The sequence below is a fragment of the Macaca fascicularis genome, chromosome 3 (assembly GCF_037993035.2).
Source record: "Macaca fascicularis isolate 582-1 chromosome 3, T2T-MFA8v1.1".
Classification (NCBI taxonomy): domain Eukaryota; kingdom Metazoa; phylum Chordata; class Mammalia; order Primates; family Cercopithecidae; genus Macaca; species Macaca fascicularis.
In genome coordinates, this window is record NC_088377.1 from 163,904,570 (window position 1) to 163,927,838 (window position 23,269).

General features: G+C 44.4%; 2 protein-coding genes across 11 annotated transcripts in view; both read right to left on the reverse strand.

Moving 5' to 3' along the window:
• Nucleotides 1–401: 401 nt before the first annotated feature.
• FEZF1 (FEZ family zinc finger 1) lies at nucleotides 402–3,751 on the reverse strand. 2 transcript variants are annotated; one of them, XM_045388499.2, is made up of 5 exons: nucleotides 3,096–3,751; nucleotides 2,724–2,945; nucleotides 2,277–2,411; nucleotides 1,897–2,029; nucleotides 402–1,452 (listed from the first exon to the last, which is right to left on the reverse strand). In XM_045388499.2, the coding sequence occupies exons 1-5, from the start codon at nucleotides 3,522–3,524 to the stop codon at nucleotides 1,094–1,096; spliced, it is 1,278 nt and encodes a 425-aa protein (XP_045244434.2). In that variant the 5' UTR covers nucleotides 3,525–3,751; the 3' UTR covers nucleotides 402–1,093. The 2 variants fall into 2 exon arrangements, with proteins under 2 accessions (XP_045244434.2, XP_045244433.2); XM_045388498.2 differs by having other exon boundaries at nucleotides 2,724–3,751.
• Nucleotides 3,752–18,443: 14,692 nt separating this feature from the next.
• Nucleotides 18,444–23,269, reverse strand: part of CADPS2 (calcium dependent secretion activator 2) — a 573,333-nt gene continuing 568,507 nt past the window's right edge. For all 9 annotated transcript variants that reach the window (XM_045388493.3, XM_045388491.3, XM_065542514.2 and 6 more), the window contains one exon: nucleotides 18,444–19,442. In XM_045388493.3, coding sequence (XP_045244428.1) covers nucleotides 19,269–19,442 — 174 coding nt within the window. In that variant the 3' untranslated portion in view covers nucleotides 18,444–19,268. The remainder of the gene's footprint in view (nucleotides 19,443–23,269) is intronic.

The following is a 23,269-nucleotide window of genomic DNA, read 5'->3' on the forward strand; positions in this document are numbered from 1 at the left end:
CTCCCTTTGCCAGCTGTGTATAAGTCAGTATGTGCCTTCAGGATGCAAACAATAGACACCTGTCTATCTATGATTGTAATGCGTTTGAGGAGATGTACATTGCATACAGCTACTGGATATGTTGTTCCTGTTTAACTGTGCACTGCGAACATATCAGGTGGTCCAAGCCAAAATTTGTGTTTCTGTTAGAAAACTCCATGTCTTCTGCTTCTGAAATTTACCAGATTTCATAACTTTATCCAAAGGTGTAACCATTTAGAAGAAACTATTTGCACTTGATAGATTTTCAGACGAAAACATTAAGTATTACTAATCCAGGGTTTTAGATTCTAAAAAGGAGGATGGATGAGGGGGTCACAGTCAGGAATCTTTAGCTGAATAGTATGAACAGAGCCCTAAAGTTCGTTGATTAAATAAGCATGTTCCAAGTATTTATTTCCAACAGTCAATGAATCAATTTTCACGTGCAATAATCAAAACCAAAATTCAAAATCATCCATAATGAACCACTCTTATCTAATGTGTATGTGTGTGTGCTCACGAATGTGGAATATACCCCTATGGGCGCACACATCTATGCGTGTATATATGACATACACACAGTGTTTCGTTACTTCAGGAAAGAAGGAAATGATAAACATCCTGCAGACATCTTGAGACGGGAGAATCAACACAATGGAAATATATACAATAATAAAATTAAAATGATGCAGCATTCCCGGGTAGAATAATACAGATCTCAATAAATATAGCAGAAATTTGTTTAAACAAAACAAAACAAAACAAACACCATCTCTTCACCCAAGATGAAAAGTCTTTCCAAATTAAAAAAAAAGAAAGAAAAACAGAAAACAAACAAAGCCCTCCAAGTTTTTCATAATTGTTAGTGCCTATATAGAATATAATACACAAAACCATTTAGCAGGTGCATGCAAGAGGTGAAAGGCCAAGGGATGCAGAGGCCTCTGTTTGGCCCTAAAGTGTGGGGCCCAACATGCCCCGGGGTCTGCAGACGAACTCGGACCAAGAGCTCTAGTCTGCCGCTGCCTCAGCGTGGGGGCCCGGCCGAGGCTGGAAGGAACCCTGGCCTCGATCACTGGTGGCCCTGGTGGAGCCCGGGCTGCAGGGGCCCCGGAGTTGGCAGCGGCGCCTGCAGAGGAGGCAGCGTCACCGGCGGCTGCTGCTGTAGCGGGAGCGGCGGTTCAGTGCCTGGTTCGCCAGCTGGCGTGCGGGCCAGCCCCAGGCTGCTGTCGTGCAGCTTGCGGACATGCTTCTTGAGGTCAAAGTTCCTGCAGAAACCCTTGCCGCACGTGGGGCAGGTGAAAGGCTTCTTGTCGTTGTGGGTGTGCATGTGGAAAGTGAGGTTGTAAACCTGGTGGAAAGCCTTGTTGCAGATATTGCACTTGAACTGCTTCTCCCCGCTGTGGGTCAACTTGTGGTTTTTGTAATTCCCTGAAACACACAAATGACAGAGATGTGGTTCTGGGGGAAAAAAAAAACCCTAAAAAAGGAGGAGCAGACACGTCTAAGGTAGCGCCAGGCAAGCAGAAGAACCGCTACGGGTCCCACAACCAGTGCAGGGCTGCTATCCGTGCCTGCACTTGTCTCCCCAAGTTTATTTTCAAACATCGCATCAACAGTGATGCCGTTTCCTTTAAATTTTAATACACATTTATCAGTCCAATTACATAGAATCAGAGCATGCAGTTAAAAAATATTGTTTTATGAATCATGCCTTTCTCTAATACTAATCAGACTTCGGGTAGGGGGTTAGAATGGCAACAAATGTGCCACATAACTACACTTTAAACATCGTCTTCTAAAACATCCCGAAAATATTAAGTATCGCTTTTGGTAAGACTAACCATGAGAGACAACATTTCCTGGTTTCCATACCTTTTTGATGAAACCCTTTGCCACAGAATTCACACACAAACGGTTTGTAGCCCGCATGTATTCGGGTATGAGTGTTTAAAGTGGAACTTCTATTAAATGCTTTGCCACACTGGTTACATTTGTGAGGTTTTTCCTAAGCAAGAGAAAGGAAAAGCAGAGACATTTAGATATTTTCTAATTATGTGAAGTTTTGCAAGCTCAAAACACAGTAATGCTTAAACACTTTCAAGGCAGAACAAAAGCAAACAATATATGGCATTCACCCCTGTTCAGCTAGCACGTTCTAAACGAACCTTATCCTAAGGACTAAGGCTTTATCAACTGTTTTTCTGCAAACAGTTCCGAAGCAAACGAGGTGAAATTGAGACAGATGAACACACCTGCGTGTGAATGATCTTGTGCCTGCACAGGGTGCTTGCTTGCCTGAAACCTTTTCCGCACACTTTGCAAACGAAGGGTCTGGCTCCTGTGTGCACTGGCATGTGACGGGTTAAGTTATAGTGAGCATTAAAGACCTTAAAATTAAACACACGTAGAACAGGTTAGCCGAACAAGTAACTTTGAAATCAAACTGGGCAGAGGGAGGGTAGGAGGAAGAGAATCTTACAAAAAGCGTACACAAATAATTACCCCCAAAATACTAAAAAGGGAGGAAGGAAAGGAGGAGCGAGGGAGGGAGGGAGGGAGGGAGGGAGGGAAGGAAGGAAGGAAGGAAGGAAGGAAGGAAGGAAGGAAGGAAGGAAGGAAGGAAGGAAGGAAGGAAGGAAAGGAGGGAAGGAGGGAAGGAGGGAAGGAAGGAAGGGATCTCCGTTTTGCATAGTACTTGCCTTTCCACACACTTCGCAAGTGAAAACTTTGGGCTTGGCATTAGGAGAGCCTCGGCTGAAGTCCGAGGTTTTGAACGCGATTTTTTCCGACAGAAGCTGGGCGCTTTCTTTCATGTAATGCTGCAGCTGAGCCTGGGACAGGTCTTTGAACGCTACTCCAGAAGGGTATTTCTCCACCGCCGGGACCACCAGTTTATTCCTTTCGGCTAAATACGTTTTTGGCTGCGGGTGCAAAGGGGAACTGAGGAAGTAGGAGGCCACCGGGTGGATGTTCACGCCGGCTGCCGGGTGGCACGGGCCGTCACCTCGGTTCAGGTAGCACAAGGCGCCCATGGCGTGGAATGAAGAGTGGTTGACCACACGCGGCCTTACCAGCTTGTACTGCTGCAGCGGCAGCGCGTCGCGGGCCAGGTCGCCCTTGAGACTCAGTGCGCAGTTGAGCAGGTCGTTGCAGCTGAATGCCGGCGCCGAGGGCACCGCCGCGGGCGCAGCCGGGGCCTCCAGACTGGCCTTCCGCTGCTCGGAACTCGTCACTCCTGCCTTGGGGCTCGTGTCGTACGCCACAGGCACGAAAGGGATCATGCAGGGAATCGACGAGTTGAGATGCAGAGAGTGCTTGGGTTCCCCCTTGGGTAAGGCTCCCTGCAGGAAGTGGGGGACTGGCAGGGCCTTGGGCTCGGGGGTGCGCGCCATGATTCGTTCAATGGAGAAAGCCAAGGGTTTGGACGTGCTCATCATGTTGCCCCGAGCTGGAGCAGTCGCTAACATTTTGGTAGTCGCGTTGTGGCAGCTACTGTCCATGTCTGAGTCGCCAGCGTCCGTCAGCCGGGGCTGGGCTGCGCCGTCCGTTGCCTTGTTCCCTGCTTGTCACAGACCTGTGGAGAGGGGGACGGGCACCATCACCACCAGTAGCCTCCTCCTCCTCCTCCTCCCCAGCATCACCAGCCGAACCTGCCTGCCCAGCCCAATGGACTCCTGCCAGCCCATCGCAGAGTTCTTGGCGCACCAATGACTCGGGGACAATCACTACTTATTTCTATCAATAGAAAGTGTTGTGTCAATAACGCAGCCAAGATCTCGCCAATCGTTAACTTCCAAGAGGAGAAGGTAAACTAGATAATTGCTCAATTCGCTTCCAACAGTCAACAGGAAAACTTTTTTTTTTCCTCTGCAGTCAGTAGCTACTTTTCATTGGTGAGTGAGGTTCCCCGCCCAGAAAAGGCGGGGGCGCATTCACCCGCTTGGCGCGCCCTCCCCTCGGCGCGCACACTCTGCGGCGCACACTTCACTACCCTCCGCCCTCCCCCACCCCCACCCCCCTTTTGCTTCCTCTGTCTGTCTAATTCTCAATCTGCTTAACCAGGCTTTAGAGGCCAAGCAAATCTGAGATCAATTTTCTCGTTTAGCTCTAAGTGACATCATCTAAAATCATTGTGCAAGGGCTAAATAAGGAAACGGAGTCTAATTCAGGGGCAAACGCCAGGCTATATTTATCAAACGCCAAGCTCCAGAAAGCCTCGTCCAGGAAGCCTAGGCGGCGAAATCCGAGGTTTCGCTGCTTGGTTCCGCTGGGCCTGGCCGGGCCGGGGTGGGCCGGGGTCAGGTCTGTGGCACCTCCGCAGACCTCTTTCTTCCTCCAGGGCTCGGGGTTGCCCGCTCCCGGAATCCCGGAGTCTCCGCGGCCCGAACTGAGTCTGGACCATTGAGAAGACGCCAGCAGGTAACTGGCCTCCCAAAACGCCCCTGAGAATTAAAAGCCTTGGGAGGCTTGTTAAGTGTTTGTGGTTTTGTAAAGGCAATGCCCACGGCAATCGGCCTGGGAAAGTCGCACTTTCATCCACAAAGTTGAGGAGCTGCAAGGTATAATCGGGTGTCACACCACAAGAAACCTTGACTCGATCGGACCCCACCCAGGATACACACAGACGCGGGCGCGCACACGCTTCCGAGTTTACATTGAGAGTCTGGAAAGAGCATTTCTTTCTTAAGTACCTGCGCTCAGCTAGAGCTCTCCCGGAGCATTTTAAATACTGAATGCCGAGCGGAAAAGGGAAACAGAATGTATTAATCCCCACCCCGGCTGCCGGTGTCTGCAAGACTCCTCTAAGCAGCGCAGGCTGCAGCCTGGGTGTCTGTGCGCATCAAACAGACTTGCCGGCGCCGGAGTTGTGTCCACAGCTACAGTTGTGCCTCCCAAAGAGCGCGCGTAGAGACCATTTCCCGTGCAACGCCCCCCAGCCGAGAACTCGCCGGCTGTGGCGCCTTGGCCCAAACTCTTGGGGCGGCGCGGTGGAGTGTGTGGAAGTTTCCGGAAAGACGCCTAAGGCTGCTGCTCAGACTGTGCGGGTTCCCGCCGCTCAGGCAAGACAGTCCAGGAGCGCGCTGGAAGCTGCGGCGCGCACCTTCCCCGGCAGTCCCTTGCCAGCCGGCGATCACGCAGAGCTGAACCCCGGAGCTAGGCGCTCACGGAGGGCTGCACAGAGCTGGAAGACGCGGCAGCTGTGACCTGGCGTGAGGAGGCCAAGGGAGCGCACAGAACTGCAAGCAAAGGGCGGTGGGGCCTGGACCCTGAAGTGAGTGGCCGACCGCAGCAGCTCAAGGTGCCATCTGCCTGGTGAGTTAACCCCACGTGGCTGTGAAACAGGTGGTGGCGGGTGTCAGGTATTGGGCCAAGTGTAGTGGGGGCGTCCTTCTGCTAGAACTCTGAAAAGGGTGGGCCCCGGAAGGCTGGATAACGGCGGACTAGAAACCCTGGGATTATTAAGTCCCTGTCCAATTTCACTCAAAGAAAAGAAACTGGACCTTAAACGAAGGAAACTGACCTCAAAGTATTCCCTCCTCTCTACCCTATTCTCAACACATGCCAGGCAAGCCACCCGGTCCCCTCCGCCCCTCTCTAGCTTTCCGCGAAAATCAGTTCCGCCTTTGCCCCAAGAGCCAAGAGGAGTGGAAAGGAAGAGAGCTTGGGCTGGGAACGCGCCTGATGTCTAACAGAAACAACAGCGGCGCTGGGTGGGTGGTGGGAAAACTCAGAGGCTGAAGAAATGGGGGAGGGGGAGTGAGTCCTACTGGAAGTTTAGGACAGCCAAGGGGCAAGATGGGGGAGAGGTCTGGCTGAATACGACCAGCTTCAGCAGCTAGGCCTGGGAATGCCTCGTTTCAGGTCGCGAGGTGGCTTCAGACTGGGGCAACTGATGCAGCAGAGAAGCGCAGAGCGCCCGGGGGGAGCGGGCAAAGAGGCACTACACTCCAGGGCGGCGCTTTGGAACCGTCCTTGGCCTGGGTGCACCTACTCTGGATTCGCCCAGGATGCAGATGTTCTTTCCTTTTGCTGGGGCCACGGGGCATAGCACCTGGGCAGAGCACCTGGGCAGAGCAATCGAAGAGGCACCACACCCCCGAGAGGCGCTTCGGAGTTGTACTTGGACCGGGCGCAGACACTCAGTATTGGTCAGCGCTGGAAATTTTCTTGCCTTTTGCTGTTGGGGCCGCAGAACTAGTCTCCTCCTTTCCCCTGCTCAGACAAAGGGCACGGGAAGGGCTTTGCTGGGGCAAAGGGTGGTGGGGAGGTTCTCTTAACCGCGACAGATGGGTCGCGGTTAAGACTTTAATTGCTGACTTTTGGGCCGGATCAGATTCCTTTTCCTACCTGCCACTTCCCAACAGCGAAAAAATCCCCCTCCTGCTGCACTCCTCCGCCACAGGGCTAGGATGAAAGGAAAAAGCCAAGAAGCGCGAAAACAGCCCAGCTCTGGAAGACTTTAGAGAGTCCAGCTGACTTATGCACAATTCGCCGGCCTCTGGAGCCTTACCTGCCTTCTTGACAGAATGCCACCAGTTTGTTTTACGCTTGTGGTGTGTCCCTCCCTCTCCCCTTCTCCTCCCCCTCCCCTCTCCTTAACTGCAAAAGAGCCTTTATTTGACCTCTGTAAATTTCTCCTTTGGTGTATACAAAACTAAAAAGGAAAAAATATTGGCTAAGAGGTATGCATGCTTTGTATAGTTTATATTTCAACAATTTGCTTTTCACTGGTCTTTTCAGGATTTGCCCTTTTGGCAAGTGTTTGAAAATGTCATTTGAGTTAACACAAATATGGCAAAGCATCAATTATACTCTTCCTTTAAGATGGCCTTGAGTTTACTAAAGACTGAAAAGATGCTTTACAACTCTAGGCCTTGATATCCAACATTTGTTAATTTTTTCAAAACCTAACCAAAAACACGTGTTAATTAGCAATACTATCTCTATTAAATAAGAATTGTCATAAAACACAAAATGTATTTAGAAAGGGCTTCTGTCTTACTGTCCAATCTGTCCAGTGCTTTATTTACAAATATATTTGAAAATGACAAAAAAAAAGCAATAAGAACAGAGTATATTCAGCAAATTCAGAAGCTTTCAAAATGTTTCAACAGAAGTATTTTTTAATTTACTAAAACAAATGCAAGGGAGCCTTGTTTATTTTCTTAATGACAAAATAGAAACTCTTACAGTTTCTTTCGATTTTCTTTGAGAATCCTATAATCCCTCTTTTTTTTTTTTCTTCTGAGAACTGATGATTAAGTGTGCCTCCCCTTTCCATCCATGGAAAGGCAGTATTTATAACCTCAAATCCTGATGGAAGGCGAGTTTAAGTGTATAGTTCGTCCTTTATGAAATATCCTGAGGAAACCACAGCAGTTCATAATATAAAGAGGCCAGATAACAAACTCTGTGTTAAGATCTATTTTAGAATTAAGAAAAAGTCCTGTTCTTCTGAAGTAATTTAAAATTCTCTTTCTAAGGAATCTAGTTTTGACTTCAATACTTTCTAAGCTGTGTTCTTGCTATTATTAAAAAACGTGCATAATTTTCACAGGCTTTTTGTTGAAGTCCCTATCACAAGCAAATGCAGTTTCTGCCTATGGTGACTGCAATTCGAAATTAAAGGTAATAAGATAACAGAGCCATACATTACCAAATAAGCCATAATCTCTAATCTCTTGTTCTTTGATATGTCACAAAATGCTATTGATTTTTTAAATTAAAAATGGATTGGAAAATATTATAACTAATTCCACTTTCTGCCTAGTTCATTGACTTGTCCCTGGTCATGTTTTTAGAGTTTTCTGGCCTGTTCAACATCTCTGACACCTAGCAGAACAACAGTCTGCTTTCTCTTTGCTTTAGCTTGTGAGCTAAGGGAGGGGAGACGAAGGCATTATTATTATTCTGACATCACCCCCCACCCCAGCCCTGACACTCAAGCACATCTACACTTTTTCCTGTTTAATACATAGCACCAAATGCAACATACTGTATTTCTAGAAGGAAAAACACATTTTTAAATTCCGGTACATTTTCTGCTCATAGTCTTTATCTCTGGTTGGTCTTTGGTTATTTCTTTTGGTGTGTGATGGAGGGAGGGTGATGGGATGGGACACAAATAGCCAAGGTCTATAAGGTTCAAGGAAAGAGTTTTTGAGTACCTCAGATTACTTAATACACAACGGGAACTAACTTTCCAGCACATTAGCAAACATTTTGGCAACAAGTTCAATTTAAGGCTACCAGTGTGCTTTTAGTTAGTTTGGTAGCAAATAAAGAATTCTTGCTAATTTCCTAAAGCCTGTGAAGGACAATATCACAGGTTGTAAGTGTGGGAAGGGTTGGTTAACTCACAGAGCCCTCCTCTCTTTGGGGGAAGAAGTGTGAGGGTGGGTTGTTTGTCTATAGACCTTTGTTGTTACTATGTCTTTTATATTAGGATTTCATTTAAACTCAGTGAAATTATTTCTCTCAAAACAGCATTTGCCTAGCAAAATCAGTTTGTAAAAGAAAATGAAGAGCCCAAATGTGAGAGCTGTTAATGAGGCAGCAGGCAATGCAGACAGCCATCACTTGGACTCAGTTTGTTTTTGACCCTCCACTAATGCTGAGATTTTTCTCACCCATTCCCACAGGCCTGTGAGGTGTGTCCCTCCAGACTGAGAGGCTACGACTCAGGGCTGGACTTTGTGGAAAAAAGAAGTTTATAAAACAAGTAACCCAGTTTATCCAACCTTTACTGTGGAGCAACAGCGTCAAGCAACAAAACCCAGCAAAGTTTTGCTTGTCACTTACAAGGGTGTTGCTGAAATCTGGAAGGTGAACAATGAGAAGATAGCCCAAACATGCTCTATTGCTCTACACTGAAATATTCGCCTCCAATGATAGAAAAAAGTTTTCGTGCAATTAGTTGATTAGCGTTTTGTAGCAGTCCCTAGACAATTTTAAAGACATTTTGTTTGTAGTCAAAATTAAACACACACACACATACACACACACACACACACACACACACACACACACACACAGAAACCATATTCAAGACACAGTTCGACTCTTTCCTTGACACTACCCACGAGGTTTGAAGCATTTTTGAATGTTATTTTCAAACTTCCTTAAGTGATCCCATGAAATAAAAGTCGGTAATAGAAATTCAAATAACACAGAACAAAGAACTTAGAGACCACAGAGCTTAGAGAAATGGAGAAGCAGTAGCGGTAAATACAAATCCGTGAGTCAGAAATCTGTAAGAACCGCTTATAAATTCAGTTACCTCCTGAACTCCGACCGATGGCCACTCCGGCCCGGGAGCGCCCCGCGCCGACCCGCTGGCCTTGGCCGTCTCAGCCTTCATTATCGCCGCGGCCTCTGCGCCCCCTGTCCCCGGCTGCCCAGGGGAACCAAGTTCCCGCTGCTGGCGTAGGGGCAGAGGAGCCCCGCCTCATTCTGGATTCGGTGGCCAGCGCAGAACCATTTGAAAAGAAGCAGCCCGAAGTGAAACAGAAAAGCTGAAAACTCCCCGGCCGGGCTCTCCACTTCTCGGTTCTCGCTCACGAGTTCCAAACAGTTAAAACGACGTTGGCAAGGCCGAGGGCCACCGAGCTCTGTGAGACTCCCTTGGAGGGGCCAGGAACGGTAGCTCCAGAAGCTTGGAGGCGGCGGCTGGGAGTTGGGGCGCAACTTCAGTGACTGGGCGCCGCGGCCGTGCTGGGGCTCCCAAGCGTCTGGCTCCCGGGGTCGGTCGACGCGGCGCTGCCTTCGATCAGGTCCCGTCGACCTCGGGCCTCTGGACCACCACCGCTCCGGCCGGCCCGGCAACCCATCCCGGGCGAGATCGCGCTCCACCCCTTCTCCTCTGCATTCCCGCAGGTCCTGGGGCGGCTCCATCCCCCCCAAGGCGGGGAGATGGCAAGGGAGGCTCCAGAGAGTTTCGGGAGGGGGCGCCGGATTCGGTTTAAGAGACCGCGTAACAGATGGTGGAGAGCTCCTAGATGAAAGTTTTTGAACAGGCACTCGCTAATAGACTTGCTTTGACGACTCGGGGTGTAATTGAAGGGTCATTTAATCTAGATGCAAGGTGAAAGAAAACAGGCCCGGGGGTGTGGCATACCTAAGGAGGAACTAGAGCATCTTTTCACTAGGTTTGCCTGTCATTTTTACTTTCCTGGAAAATACATTCTCAAGTCAAATTTTAAGAGTGTCTGAAGAGTATCTCTGAGTATCTCTTCCAAAAACCTTTCGTGAATTTTTTAGCCGACCTCTTTCCTCCAAGAATCCTCCCTTTGAAGCCCTTTGGCCTGTGCTTAAGAGTAGTTGGGGTCACCTGATGGTCCCAAAGATACTTTTCTTACTAGATTCTCCTGTTTAAGACCTTAACAGAAAGGCCTTTCTACCTTCCCTTCTTTGGCTTTACTCTCCAATTTGTCCTTTCATTTCCGAGTTCTCCCAGTCAAACCCTGCATCTCCTCTAAAAGAAAAGACTTCATGGCTGTCCGAAGAGGGCGATATCCCGTGGCCACGTCCCGCCGGCCTTCACAGCCACTGTAAAAGAGGAAGCACTCAGCCACTGGCCGGCCCCCGATTCTTGATGGAAGTGGATGCTGTTCTGTTTCCTCCCTTCCCGCCCTTAGGCCTCTCCCAGACCAGATTCTGCACGCCTTGTGCATGTTTCAAGAGTTGGGCTCTAAGATCCACGCTGAGAAAATCCCAAGAAGAGCCTTGATCCATCATTAAGAAATCTTACTACCTTTTAAAATGTGATTGCCTTCTCACTTTAAATTAATTTGGAAGGTTATTTTTTTTTCCCTCCACTGTCTCCTCTTAATTCAAGTTCAGTTAATTCTTTGAATTCACTGACAGTGGGCCTGCCCTCAGACTTTCTCAGCAGTCCCACACAGAGGAAAAGTCTCCTGGAAACAACGCGAAGCGTTAAGCGCCCCGCGCGAGTGTTGACGCTGGCAACTCGCAAACAGCGTCCCGCGGCCACGGTGACCCGAGGGGCCGGCCGGCTGACGTCACGAACGCGGCCAGCTTCGGGGCCCTGGGCTGCATCCGCGGCCTCTGGCTCCTGCCGGCTCGTTGGGTCGAGGGTGGGTAGGGAAGTTGAGGTCTGGGGTAAAAAGCCGGAAAAAGAAAGGAACAAGGCTGAGAATCATTCAAAGATTAAATGGGGTCGGCTCCTGTTGCTTGCGAAGACGGATGAGGAGGGGGAGAGTTGAGGGGTTGGGGGGGACCCTCCTTTACCTAACCTTGTGATTCACAGCTTCTCAGAAATTTACATAATACAAGGGTGTAGATGTAAACCTAAAGGACAAAAATAATAATTCAACAGCACATATTTCATTTTCGCACCATGGGCCTGGATATGTTCCCGGTGTTGGCACATTAGCTGATTTCCAGAGCTTTTTACTCACGACAGAGAATATCTGAACTCTCATACCACTGTTGAAATGAGAGGAAAGGAAGGAGAAAAAAGGGAGAGAAAGAGAAATTGGCTTTAATGATGTTGATTTAGATTTCTGAATAATGGTGAATGATTTTTTTAAAACTTAAGAGCATGTGTTGTGTACAAAAGGTGCAGGCATGGTAATAATTGGGGTCCTTCACTCTCCAAAGTATCTATTTCCTTTTTATTTGATTGGCATGAGCGTTTCATTTTAAAAGCAAAGTCATTGCCCTTTAATAGGAAATTCCAGTTTATTGTTTCCCTAAGTAAGTGAAGGCCACAATCTCTCCTGAAAGAGAGACCCTGCTGTCAACTCAACTCCTACTTGCCAACTCAAATAGAGGACAGCGAAGTAAAATACAGTGGCAGCAAAATACATGTGATTGCTGTATTTGCTTTTTGAATCCTCCCAACCCCTCCTTCCCACGTTTGAACTCTTCTAGATGCCACCAGTAATTCAAATTTTGGAACTCTATTTGCAGTACCCCCCCCCCCCCAATTTCCCCTTGGGACGCAGGGCAAAAGGAAAGTCAGGGGCAGGAATGGTAGGATCCCAGTATCCCCTTATTTTAGTTAAGAGGGGCAGGGGCTCAGGTGCCCTTTGGTCTTTTTCACTGTGCCTCCTCCAAGTAAGCCTGACTCCCATAGTCACTTGGAAGCTAAATGGCACCACAGTGGGTGCGCAACGGTGCCCTTCACTCTTATTGTTTCAGTATATGGGGGTAGTGGTGGCTGGAGGTCAGAGATAGGAGAAAGATTTCTTCTCCCTTCTTTGCCTTCTGAATTTCAGTTTTTTCGGGCTCCTATTTCTCTGCAAAATACATGCCCAAAGTTGGCCGTATTCTCTAACATTTCATCTAATCCATCAGTAGTTTGCAGTTATTTTAAATAAATTTATAAAGATTTTAATTTAAAACATATAGGTTGGAACTTAGGATGAGAAAATGTGAACTTTTCTTCCAAAAAGTATGCTCTCTATTCTGCCCCCACCTCACCACTAATATTGCAGCCCTGATCAAAGATAAAATATAATCCCTCTTTATTCACCCTGTTTCTCAGTATCCTTTTAAAGCTGGATTCTTCAATTATCTGTTGAAATTGAGAACAACTGGTCTTCTATTCGGAGAAAGGTCTTCATAAACACTCAGAAGGCTAATTTGTCTCAGACATTTTAAGAACGAGAATAAATGTTGCTAGTTTCCGGTGCTGTCTTGGCACTCCAGCCCAAGTACCCCAACTTGAGGAAGGCCACACAGCTAGTGAACTTGTTGAGTAGTGGATAGTGGTAGTTCCCCTTTGTTTTGTTTTTCTGTAAAATGTGATTAAATAAAAGCCCCCTTCATTTAGAGGAGACATGGACATAGAAAAGAAATTTTAAAATAAATCCGCTTTACATATGAAAAGCTATCACGTTTTTAAAAAGTTAGCTATAAATTTTTCCAAAATATTATTCAGACAATTGGACTTAAAAACAGTTCCTCTGCTCAGTGATAGATTTTAGGATAATCACATGGAAATGTTAAAATATACGCAGGAATCGTATTTGCTATGTATTTTTCACAACCTCAAGCACTTTCCTTCTCCTTAGACGTCTGGTCTCCCACATTCAGTACTGTGTTCCTGGGGAACACTTTCTTCTATAGATTCAGAAGTTAACCTTGACAAAAGCTTTTCAAAAAAATCTCAGTTTGAGTAAAGCAAATTTCATTTCTTAAGAAGTGGTTATGCATTTGTGAAATTAATCAACTTTCCATAGACTATTGTAATTTTATGAAAGAACACACCTAGTAATCACATGAAGTAACAAAAGAAATGAGTATGAGTAAATGACAATGAATAAGCTCCTTGAATACAGCAACTTTGAAGCTGTGTTAAAAAAATTATTACCCGGTCGTCCAGCAGGCAAGACCTACCAAAAGCCCTACTCTCCCACAATCTGCCCACTCAGTCTTTCCATGTTTCACTTTCCACTTTTTGGGATTCAGTCCTGTTAGGTTCTGATGTTTTACCATGCAATTTTCTTTACTGTAACATTTTCTACCTCCTTACCAAAATCTCCTTCTGAAGTTACAATTGGTTTTGCTTCCTTGGCATATTAAGGAAATGCCATATAGAAGAAACTTTAGCATTTCTTCAGCATTTAATCAAGTCTCCTTTTTTTCAGTCTCACCCAAAAGAGATGAAGAGATGTTATTTGTAGGGAGAGAAGAGAGATGTAGTGCTAAAGAGGAAATCATTGATTTAGAGTAGAGAAGAATTTGACTCACTACTTTAAATTTTTGCACAGGGAAATATTGATGTCATCTATGTGTAGGGGCTCTATGAATAACCCTAGGCCAGGGTTATGGGAAGAGTAACTGCCTTGTCTGATGGTTCTTGAAACCAACTCTTCACTTCCTCTTGATATGAGAATCATTGATCTTAGGGAGAGTCAACGGAGACAGAGATTGGGGACAAGTCTAGAATACATTTATTAAAAAATGAGCACACAAATACAACTATCCTCACTGCAAAATTGCAAAGCAGAGGGAAATAAAAGTCGTCATCATATTGAGTCACTGGGTCTAGGACTCAGAAGCTGCCGCTGGCTACTTTAAAGAAATGACTGGGGTGGAGACCACCAGTCCGGTTAAAAAAGCGGCTCCAGTCCCAGCTTCATGCCGGGCACCGTCTCTTCCCCTTTCCCGATGAGTATTCCGTTTCTACCTGCCCAAGGTCACAGCGTGCTGGACCCCCGGACCGCCAGGACGCGCGTCTCCTGTGCCACCTATGTACTGGGTTGTGACCCTGGAGCGCACCCTTGCCCCACCCTGTGCCGCTGCGTTGCTCAAGTGTTCCTGGGAGCCTACAAGTACTGCAGTCCAGCAACTCCGGGCAGGAGTCGGTGCTGGCAGTCGTCCTAAGCGCCTGCTCGCTCTCTCTCTCTCTCTCTCTCTCTCTCTCTCTCTCTCTCTCTCCCCGCACCCCCTATTGCTTGGTTGCCGCAGCTGGGGCCACCTTGAAGCGTGTGGCCCCCCTCTGACTTTCTCTCTCGGTTCCACTCGCAGTTGGCAAGTGCATCCTTCTCTTGCATCCCTGAATTGGGACGCAGGACATCGTTCTAGGCTCCTATAAGCTTCGGAAAGTATTAATGAACACCATTTGCACCTGAAATTCCCTTGAACTCAACCCGCTGACCACAAAAGCCGAGGCCTGAGATTCCTCGCTTGTGGTCTGGCACCTCCTGGATCATCCCCGTCCCATTTCAGAGCCCCTGACCAACATAATCTGCAAGTGTACTCAATAACACATCTCTAGCTACCTCCCTTCCCAACCGCAGCTACAGGGGCTGCTGTTAGAGATGCGGGCCCTTTCTGAGACCAGAGTTAGCTTGCCCCTCCCTGTCTCCTCCTCTTCTCCCATCGGGCTGGCCATATATATAACCGGAGAACTGGACAATTCTAACCAGTTCACAGACACGCCAGGGGCTAGACTGAAGATTCTCAGAGCTGCCTGTGATCCAAAAGGACCCTGTGCCAACCCCAGAGAGAATGGCCGGTGAGACTGGTGGTGCATGTTGGCAGAGGCAAGCCTCCCACGATTTCATTCGAATCCATTCGTATATTAAGAAACGGTTAATAATGGCCACCACTTATGACGTCTCTAATCTTTCCAGCAACCTTCCTTATGAAGTGCCCATTTTACAGAGAGGTTAAGTAACTTGTCCAAGTCCACAGGGCTCAGACTTGGGGAAGAGATGTGGTTACTAGTAACCAAACCCAGACTTTTCTGACTCCAAACTCGGGGCTCTGCGGTTGTCCAAGCTGCTGTCAGGTACACTCAAATCTGGGTAGTAAAATCGGAGGTCTTCTTCACTTGGGAAACAGATCGAATTCTTCCCTTACCTCCTCATCTCTCGGTGGCACATGGTCGCACTCCAGTGACTACTCCCTGAAAGCAAATGAGTGGTTGACCCTCTAATGACATTTGGAGTCCAGGTTCAGAGTTTTGCTCCCGCCTCTACTCCCTTAATATTTTACTCAATGTCACAGAGGAGAACAGCTTAAGGCAGCCCTGCGTCTCAACTTCAATCCGAAGCTGGGGTATCCCAGAGAAAGGCTCGCCCTGATCTCCTGCTGGGGCACCTGCCCAGCCACGCGCCTCGAGGGCGTCGCTGCTCTCAACCCCTCTCCACCACTGCCCGGCGGCCCAGGCCTATGGATGCGACTCCATCTGTAGCAAAGTTCGGGGGCCAAATGGGTCTGGGGTCTTCCTCGAAGGTTACTACGAGTAGGACTTGAAGGGAGAAGGAGGCGAATTAGCGACTTCGTTTCCCTGCATACTACTGGGATAGGGTAGCGGTGATGGTCTTGGGGGAACTCTGTGTAAAGACTGGATAACCACGGGCCTCCCGGAAACCCCACACGCCAGGCCTCCAACTTCTGCACAAATGTGGGGTGGATGGCGGAGGGCTGTGGCGGGGTCTTGGAGCTGCTGAGAGCCGAGAGGCGCAGATCGCAAGCTGGCAGGCTGGGCTGCTATCCCGGCGCACAGATGCCCCGCCGCCAGTCGAGCGTGAACATCTCTCCGGAACATCGATCTGTCACCTCCCTTTAAGGACCCGGACCGGGAAATTTTCATTTTCTGTTTTGGAAATAAGAAATAAAAGCGACCAAGCTCTTGCTCTAATCTCCCCCCGCGGGCCCTTCCACGCGGGCTGGTGGGGATCAGAAGGTCGGGTCCGAGCTCGGGGGCGCGGGGTTCCTGTGAACTCCCGGCGCACTCGGTCCAGTCCCCAGGCCCTCTCGGGAGGCAGACCGCGGCAGCGCAAAGGGGCTTCGAGGATCTCTGAGCAACGACGGCTGAGTGACCTCTTTCCCTCTCAAGCACACCTTCAAGGAGCCGGTGGACTCTCTCACCGCCGGTAGCTGCGGGCGGAGGGCGGCGCCAGGCCAGCCTGGACTGTGACCCTGGGTGGCGGGGTGGCAGCACATAGACGCTTTGTACCGGCGTTTATTGCAAAAGAAGCGGGAACTCCCTTTTCCTGAGAGAGGGACAATGAGCAAGGACTAAAGGGAATTCAAGTGGAAAAATCAGTGAACACAAGAACGACCCACTGCTGGAGACAAGAGGTTTACATTAAGCTCTGTATGGTTCTTTCCCTTTCCGGGAATAGGCATTATTATTATTTTTTTTTCTTCAAGTGTTTGAAGAAATTTTCCTTCTAGACGTATTATTTAACAAACCGATTCTGGTTGGATGTTAGACGGTATTAGTTATTATCTCCTGCAGCACTAAGCAAACTGTCCAAAGAATGTACCTGTTTGCCCTTCACCCAAATCATTTAGACGGTATAGCTATTTCTTTTTAGTTAAAATTAAGTTTCACTTAGAAAATTCTGCAAGAGTTGTTAGACTCTTGGCTAAATTCATTTTCTTAAAAAAATAATACTTTAAAAAGAGTAATACCACATGAGACGTGGCATCCTTTAATAGACAGATGCTTGGGTGTTCATCCTAATAGTTATACCCGTCAATGAACAATTATTAAGTCATTTCAAGCACTTTGCAATTAGTTCAAACAATTTGCAGTTAGCTTGGGGGGAAAACTTAAAAATCACTTTTCATTCTTTTTCAGTTACTTTATGATTTTTTTTCATACATCATTTTATGGATCAAAGGTTGGTCTCCAATTTTCTCATAAGTATGTAAGTAGCTCCACTATCTGCCTCTGACTGCTATTGCCTTTGCTTTGGAAGCCACTGTGGGTGAAGAGTAGGCAAGGAGCTTTTAGAAATCTCCTGGGTGTAGAAGGGAAGTAGCAGAGAACATAGAAATCTGGACAGAACCTCAAAGGGGCTGACCAGCCAAGGGGGCCAGTGGGCAGGTTAAACATGCCAGGTCAGCAGCAAGAACCTCCAGGCCCCAAATACTTTCCCCTGCACCATCTGCTTTTCTTATTTCTGAATTCTGTCAGCTATCATTTCTTAAATACACTTTTCTTTAACAAAGGCAGAATTTTAATACATTTGAGGTCATCACTTAGTCACACTTCAGGACAAAATGGATCCATTATTTGGAGATGATATGTATCAAGGAAATGGACATTTTATTGAAAGGAAAAGAAAGGTGGGTAATTACCAAGTACAGAGCAATCTGTGGTGGAACAGCAAGCTTGGGGATGGTGCCATTGGAAAGTTTGGGATAGCATGACTGAACATTTGAGGGTTTGGAGAAAAGACTATTTGGTGTGTGGATAAAGAAGAAAAGAAGGGAGAACATTCCCAAACTTCGTTTCAAAAACAGTGAGTTGGTAGAGTTAGTATCTAATCCTGGAAAAAGGAAGAAATTTCCTCCTTTTTTGTTTGTTATCTTACACCTAGGGCCCAGCAAATGAGCCAAAACAATGCTAAATAGTTAACTGTAGATTAGATTTTTAAGGCTAGTCTAGATACCTAATGACCACTTATTACACCATGGGAGAACGAAACTGGAGGTCCAAGTTTTTTCATTTCTAAAGTTTCAGAAAAAACATTTTCATAAATTCAGGGATACCTCCACTTATTTTGCACTAACTGACCTCATTTAAAAATTACTTATTAATAAATGCAGTAGCACAATCTGACAATATACTTTAGGAAATATTACTAAAAATAATTCATAGAGAACTTACCCAACATAATACAATTCTCTCTCAAACCCTAGCAAGAAAATATTTTGAGAGAACCACTACTAATGTGAACTACTAGTTAACATTAGTAATATTACTATTAGTTAACACTGATTACTAATATTAGTGAGTATGAAATATATACTTCCTCCGCTGTGGAAATATGCTGTCATAGTAATTCTTTTAACAATGTGTGTGCCTATTAGGTCCAAAGAACAGTCAGTGTTACTATCTTTTACTCATTTGATTAAAAACAAAATATTACAAAACAAAACAAACAAACAAAAAACCCAAGAAACAAAAACACAGAGTCAGATAGTTGGGATGTTTGAAACACTGCAAACCTCTTTTACTGCATTTGCCCTATACAAGTCTAATAAATACAGAAGTAGTTATGAGCAAATAGATTTTTATTGCCTGCAAGCTGTTATACTGGAGTAGGAGAATATAATATCTTGACGGAAGCACACTTGCTACCCCACACCTGGGGCTTGCTTATAGTTGAAAGAAGAAATGTTGAGAATGGAACAAAGACACAAACCCCTTGGATAATCTAGTCTATATTTGGGTTTGGCAATCCTTTCATCCCAGGAATACACCTGTAGACCAATTCAAAGTACTAAGAACCAAGATTAAAGATTTTATACACATCACAATAATAGCAAATTAAGTACAAAACAAACCTGGCACATAAATTATAATTTGTAAGGTACACACCATTTTAACAAGGATACGATAGTGTTGGCGCAGTGATCGGACGTGACTTCTCACAATGCTGCATTATGAGAAATATGTATCTTGCTTTACACAGAAAACATCATTTTGATGTGATTACAGACAAATGCTCAAATATTCTTTTTTAAAAAAATCATGTTCCAATCACAAGCAGAGCCAAGGTTCATTTTTAGGTCAAACTACACAAAAAAGGATACTCTTCTCCAAAAAAACAAAACAAAAAATCCCAAAATCTTGGCATTTCCCCTTTTACTCTACATTCAGGTTTACTTTTTAAGGAAATACAAGCATTTTTATTTGGCCAAATCAAACAATGAATGTAATTACAAGGACAAGGTTAAAACAAAACAAACAAACAAACAAAAAATGTCGATCAAGGTCTTCCTTCCTTCTGCAAAGTTGTGTGATATCAGCCTTCTTCTTCTTCGTCACTGTCTTTCATAGTAATGCCCTGAAGTCCTCCTCCTTCTGAAACAGAGGCTGTGGCTTCCTCTACTGTTAAACGTCTGTGCACAGTATCATAAGTCTTACTGTTCAGTGTTCCTTCCAACACACCCTGCAATCGAAAGTCCCTGTAGGTTTTCTGTAGAAAGAAGAGAAAATTTGCTTAGGTAACTTAGATTATATGCATGTACATAGATATATACTCAGTTGGCATTTCAAAAATGATCTTGGGGAAATCCACTGATAGGTTCATGTGGCTGTCCATGCCAATCATCTTCTTGGGGTATTTCTGGGGAATAAATGCAATGACAGACTTTGGCTATTGCTTCAAACTACAATTACTACATCAAAATGTTGTGACTATGTTGTGACTATCAGATGACAAATTTACTTTCCTTTCAGAACATTACTAATTGCACACAATTTACCTTTTGAATAACCTGTAGCAAAAATAAAATACGTACCTATGTAAGTTTTTAATAAAAAATTATTAGTTTTTTTTAAATTGAGGGGGCTTTCCTTTAATACTGAAAAATACATTATATTTTATAAAATGCATTAATTTTGGGGGGCAGTCATGTGGAGGAAGAAGATTAATCCTACTACCAGTAAAAGAAGTTCACATGTTTAGCATTTCAGTGAATTATAAAAATTTACATGTACTACTAGGTAAAAATTTGTGTATATCTAAATGTCTGGATGAATTTTGCCCTTTTCTTTTGAAATTCCCTTGGGATGTGAAGTGCCGAATTCTGGCATAAAGCTTCCATAGATGGGATAGCAAAACAAGTATTTACATTTTTTCTTAAAACATTAAAATTTGGTGTATTATATAAAAAATAGAATACCATGTTATTGTTTCTACAATGATTTTCAAGACAACAAAAGCCAACAACATTTTTCTGTGGCACTTTAAATATTAATCTATGTTTCCCTTATGTTTACATTGATTGATTGACTGATTGAGACAGGCCTCACTCTGTTACCCAGGCTGGAGTACAGTGGTGTGATCATTGCTTACTGCAGCCTCGACCTCCCAGGCTGAAGCAATCCTGCCACCTTAGCCTCCTGAGAAGCTGGGACCAGAGGTGTGTGCCACTGCGCTCGGCTAACTTTAAAAATTTTTTCTAGATACAAGGTCTTGCCATGTAGCATAGGCTGGTCTTGAACCCCTGGCATCAAATGATCTTCATTTCAGCCTCCCAAAGTGCCGGGACTACAGGCCTGAGCCACTGTGCCTGACCATGTTCACTTTTTTCTTTTTTTGAGATGGAGTCTCACTGTGTCATCCAGGCTGGAGTGCAGTGGCGCAATCTTGGCTCACAGCAGCCTTTGCCTCCCCAGTTCAAGTGATTCTCCCACCTCAGCCTCCCGAGTAGCTGGATTACAGGCACTTGCCACCATGACCATTTAATTTTTGTATTTTGAGGGTTTCACCGTGTCTGCCAGACTGATCTCAAACTCCTGAACTCAGGTGATCCGCCCACCCCAGCCTCCCAAAGTGCTGGCATTACGGGTGTGAGCCACAGCACCCAGCCATGTTCACTTTTTAAAGGGTGATCTTCTTCAAATATAATTTTCTGCAGCTGAACATGATTGGTATTTTATTATTATTGATTTTTAAAGTAGGAGAAAAAGTTCAGAGTTAGTTAAATGGGGAAACAACAAATGAAGATATTTCATTTTGTGGGATATAATTTTGTCATAATAAGCTCATTCTAAGTCATAAGTTATTGTGACTAGGGTAGTACTCTCTTACACCAAAACTCAGGTAATTTGCATCAGAACCAGTGAGATAACTCTAAAAGGTATGTTTTGTCTAGATAATCTGGCAACTGATAAACATGGCATTATTACCACAGAGATTTGTGTTTATTCCTATAACTCTCTTGTAATTAGATTAAACATGTCAAACATAAAATAATCATCTACAGATGATGCGTCTAATGTAAAGTATTATTGTTCCACTGACAATTATATACTGAGTTTGTGAGTTCAACTTTCTTATTTTATTGGAATGACTTTCCTTTGACTTAACTTAATTACCAGTAAGTAGGCCAGAGCAGATCTGAATTGTGGATCTGAAGTCCTGAAGGCTTTCTAATTTATATATAATTAAGACCGCTTTCTTATTCAATTAGAAAGCAATAACCAGTTGGGTGAGGTACTAGGCAGACAGCCTTGCAATCTCTTTCTCTCTCTATCTTTAGAATTCGTAAAATGTTATTGACACTTGGATGTTACCTGTGGCTTCCACAAAGGTTTGGTTGGCCCTTGCTTAAGACAAGTGCCTGCCACAGGGTTCTGTTCACTTTTTCCCTCCTAGCAAAAGAAGCAGGCAATTTATGTTAACTGCATTTAATGTCATGGGGCCACTATGGAGAACACAAATACAACAACCATTTTGATTATTTGACGGTTTTACTTTCCTACCCCAAATAAATCATTCTGAGGTAAATACTTTGCAAATAATTTCAGTCTTTAATTTTTTTGTGTAACCTTTTCTGGGATTTGTTTTTTTCTTAGTGTGCAAATGAATGAACCAATTGGTGTAAAAGTGTCTTTGTTTAGGGTAAAGTTGGCTCTTATACAAATTTTGATGGCATCTAGGTCTCCATGGGCATAGAAGAATGGGAATCCCTATGAGTAGTAAGGACAAGACTGCTAAAGTCAAGTAGTTTGGGTCCTGGGTAGAATACACCATTCTGCTGTACCATGCAGGCCAAGTCTAAGTGACCTGGATGGAAGGAAATTCTGGTTATGGGCCTTTGCAATTCTCAATGTGTGTTATTCAATAGCTTCTTAAATTCATTGGGAAATAATCATTATAAGCAAAACCATGTAAGTTCTAAAGAATAATGAATCTATGTATGAAATCGGCTAAAGTCTGTTTATATTCAAAGTAGAAAAAACAATTAGAACATTAAATTATTAACTCAGTTTGATTTTTATTGTGAAAATAATCATTTCTAATTATTAAATAGAGTCCTCCCTATGACTTGATTAAATGCATCAGCCCAAGAACACATTGGCTAAGCCTGGAGACTTGCCTGTGAAAACTAAAACATGGACAATCAAACATATTCATGAAAATTAATTTCATATTTATTGGTCAATTATTGATCATTAGGAAGAATATATTAAAAGAAGATAAACTGACTTACAGTACAATGGAAATGTCGCTATATAATTCATAAAATTATTGTTCTTTTATGCTAAAATACTCACTGGTGAGAATACTTAAGATCTACTCTTAGCAAATTTCAAGTATACATTAATAAGTCACACTGTATATCTTGAGTATATAAAAATTTTTACTTTCAAATTATACCTCAATAAAATGAAAAAATTTCACTCTTGCTTAATCTTTAACTATAAAGATGTGTGGAAATGAGGAATAATTTTGAAAGAAACAAATCGTGGGCTAATATGGAGATTTTTATTCTCAAAACAAAGAACTTAATAATGTATCAGCTAACACCAGGGGGCTGAATATGTAACCTCTGAAATCCTGAACACAGTAGGTATTAGCTTGAAAATATGGTTTATCATAAGGATAAACAGCTAATTGTAATATTAATCACTGTATAAAGTGCAACTGTTATATATGTGTGTATATATATGTGTATATATGTGGCAAATACATTATCCTGATTCTCTTTTTTGAAAAAAAAAACTTCATTTGAAAGCGCTTCAAGTCACATTTATAGAAACAAGAAACAATGGAGAAGTAAGCCAATTATGAACCTATCATACTGTCATTTCAGTTTCTTTGTAAAATAAAGAATACCATATATGAAGTGTTCTGGATCAAAAGTACTTTCTCCATTGACATGTAATGTGTAGCTATAGTATTAACATTTTGTGACTGGCTATAATTTTACTTGTTATTTATGAGTAATCATAATGCTATTATTGTGACATTTTAGGTCTGGTTCTACTTTCCAGTAGATTTGCCAATTTCTG

Coding starts and splice junctions, on each gene's coding strand:
- FEZF1 (XM_045388498.2), bottom strand. CDS start 3,524: ATGGACAGTAGCTGCCACAACGCGACTACCAAAATGTTAGCGACTGCT. Junction 2,412..2,723: donor CTTGCGAAGTGTGTGGAAAG/GCAAGTACTATG, acceptor TTTAATTTTAAG/GTCTTTAATGCTCACTATAA. Junction 1,453..1,896: donor CAAAGGGTTTCATCAAAAAG/GTATGGAAACCA, acceptor TGTGTGTTTCAG/GGAATTACAAAAACCACAAG.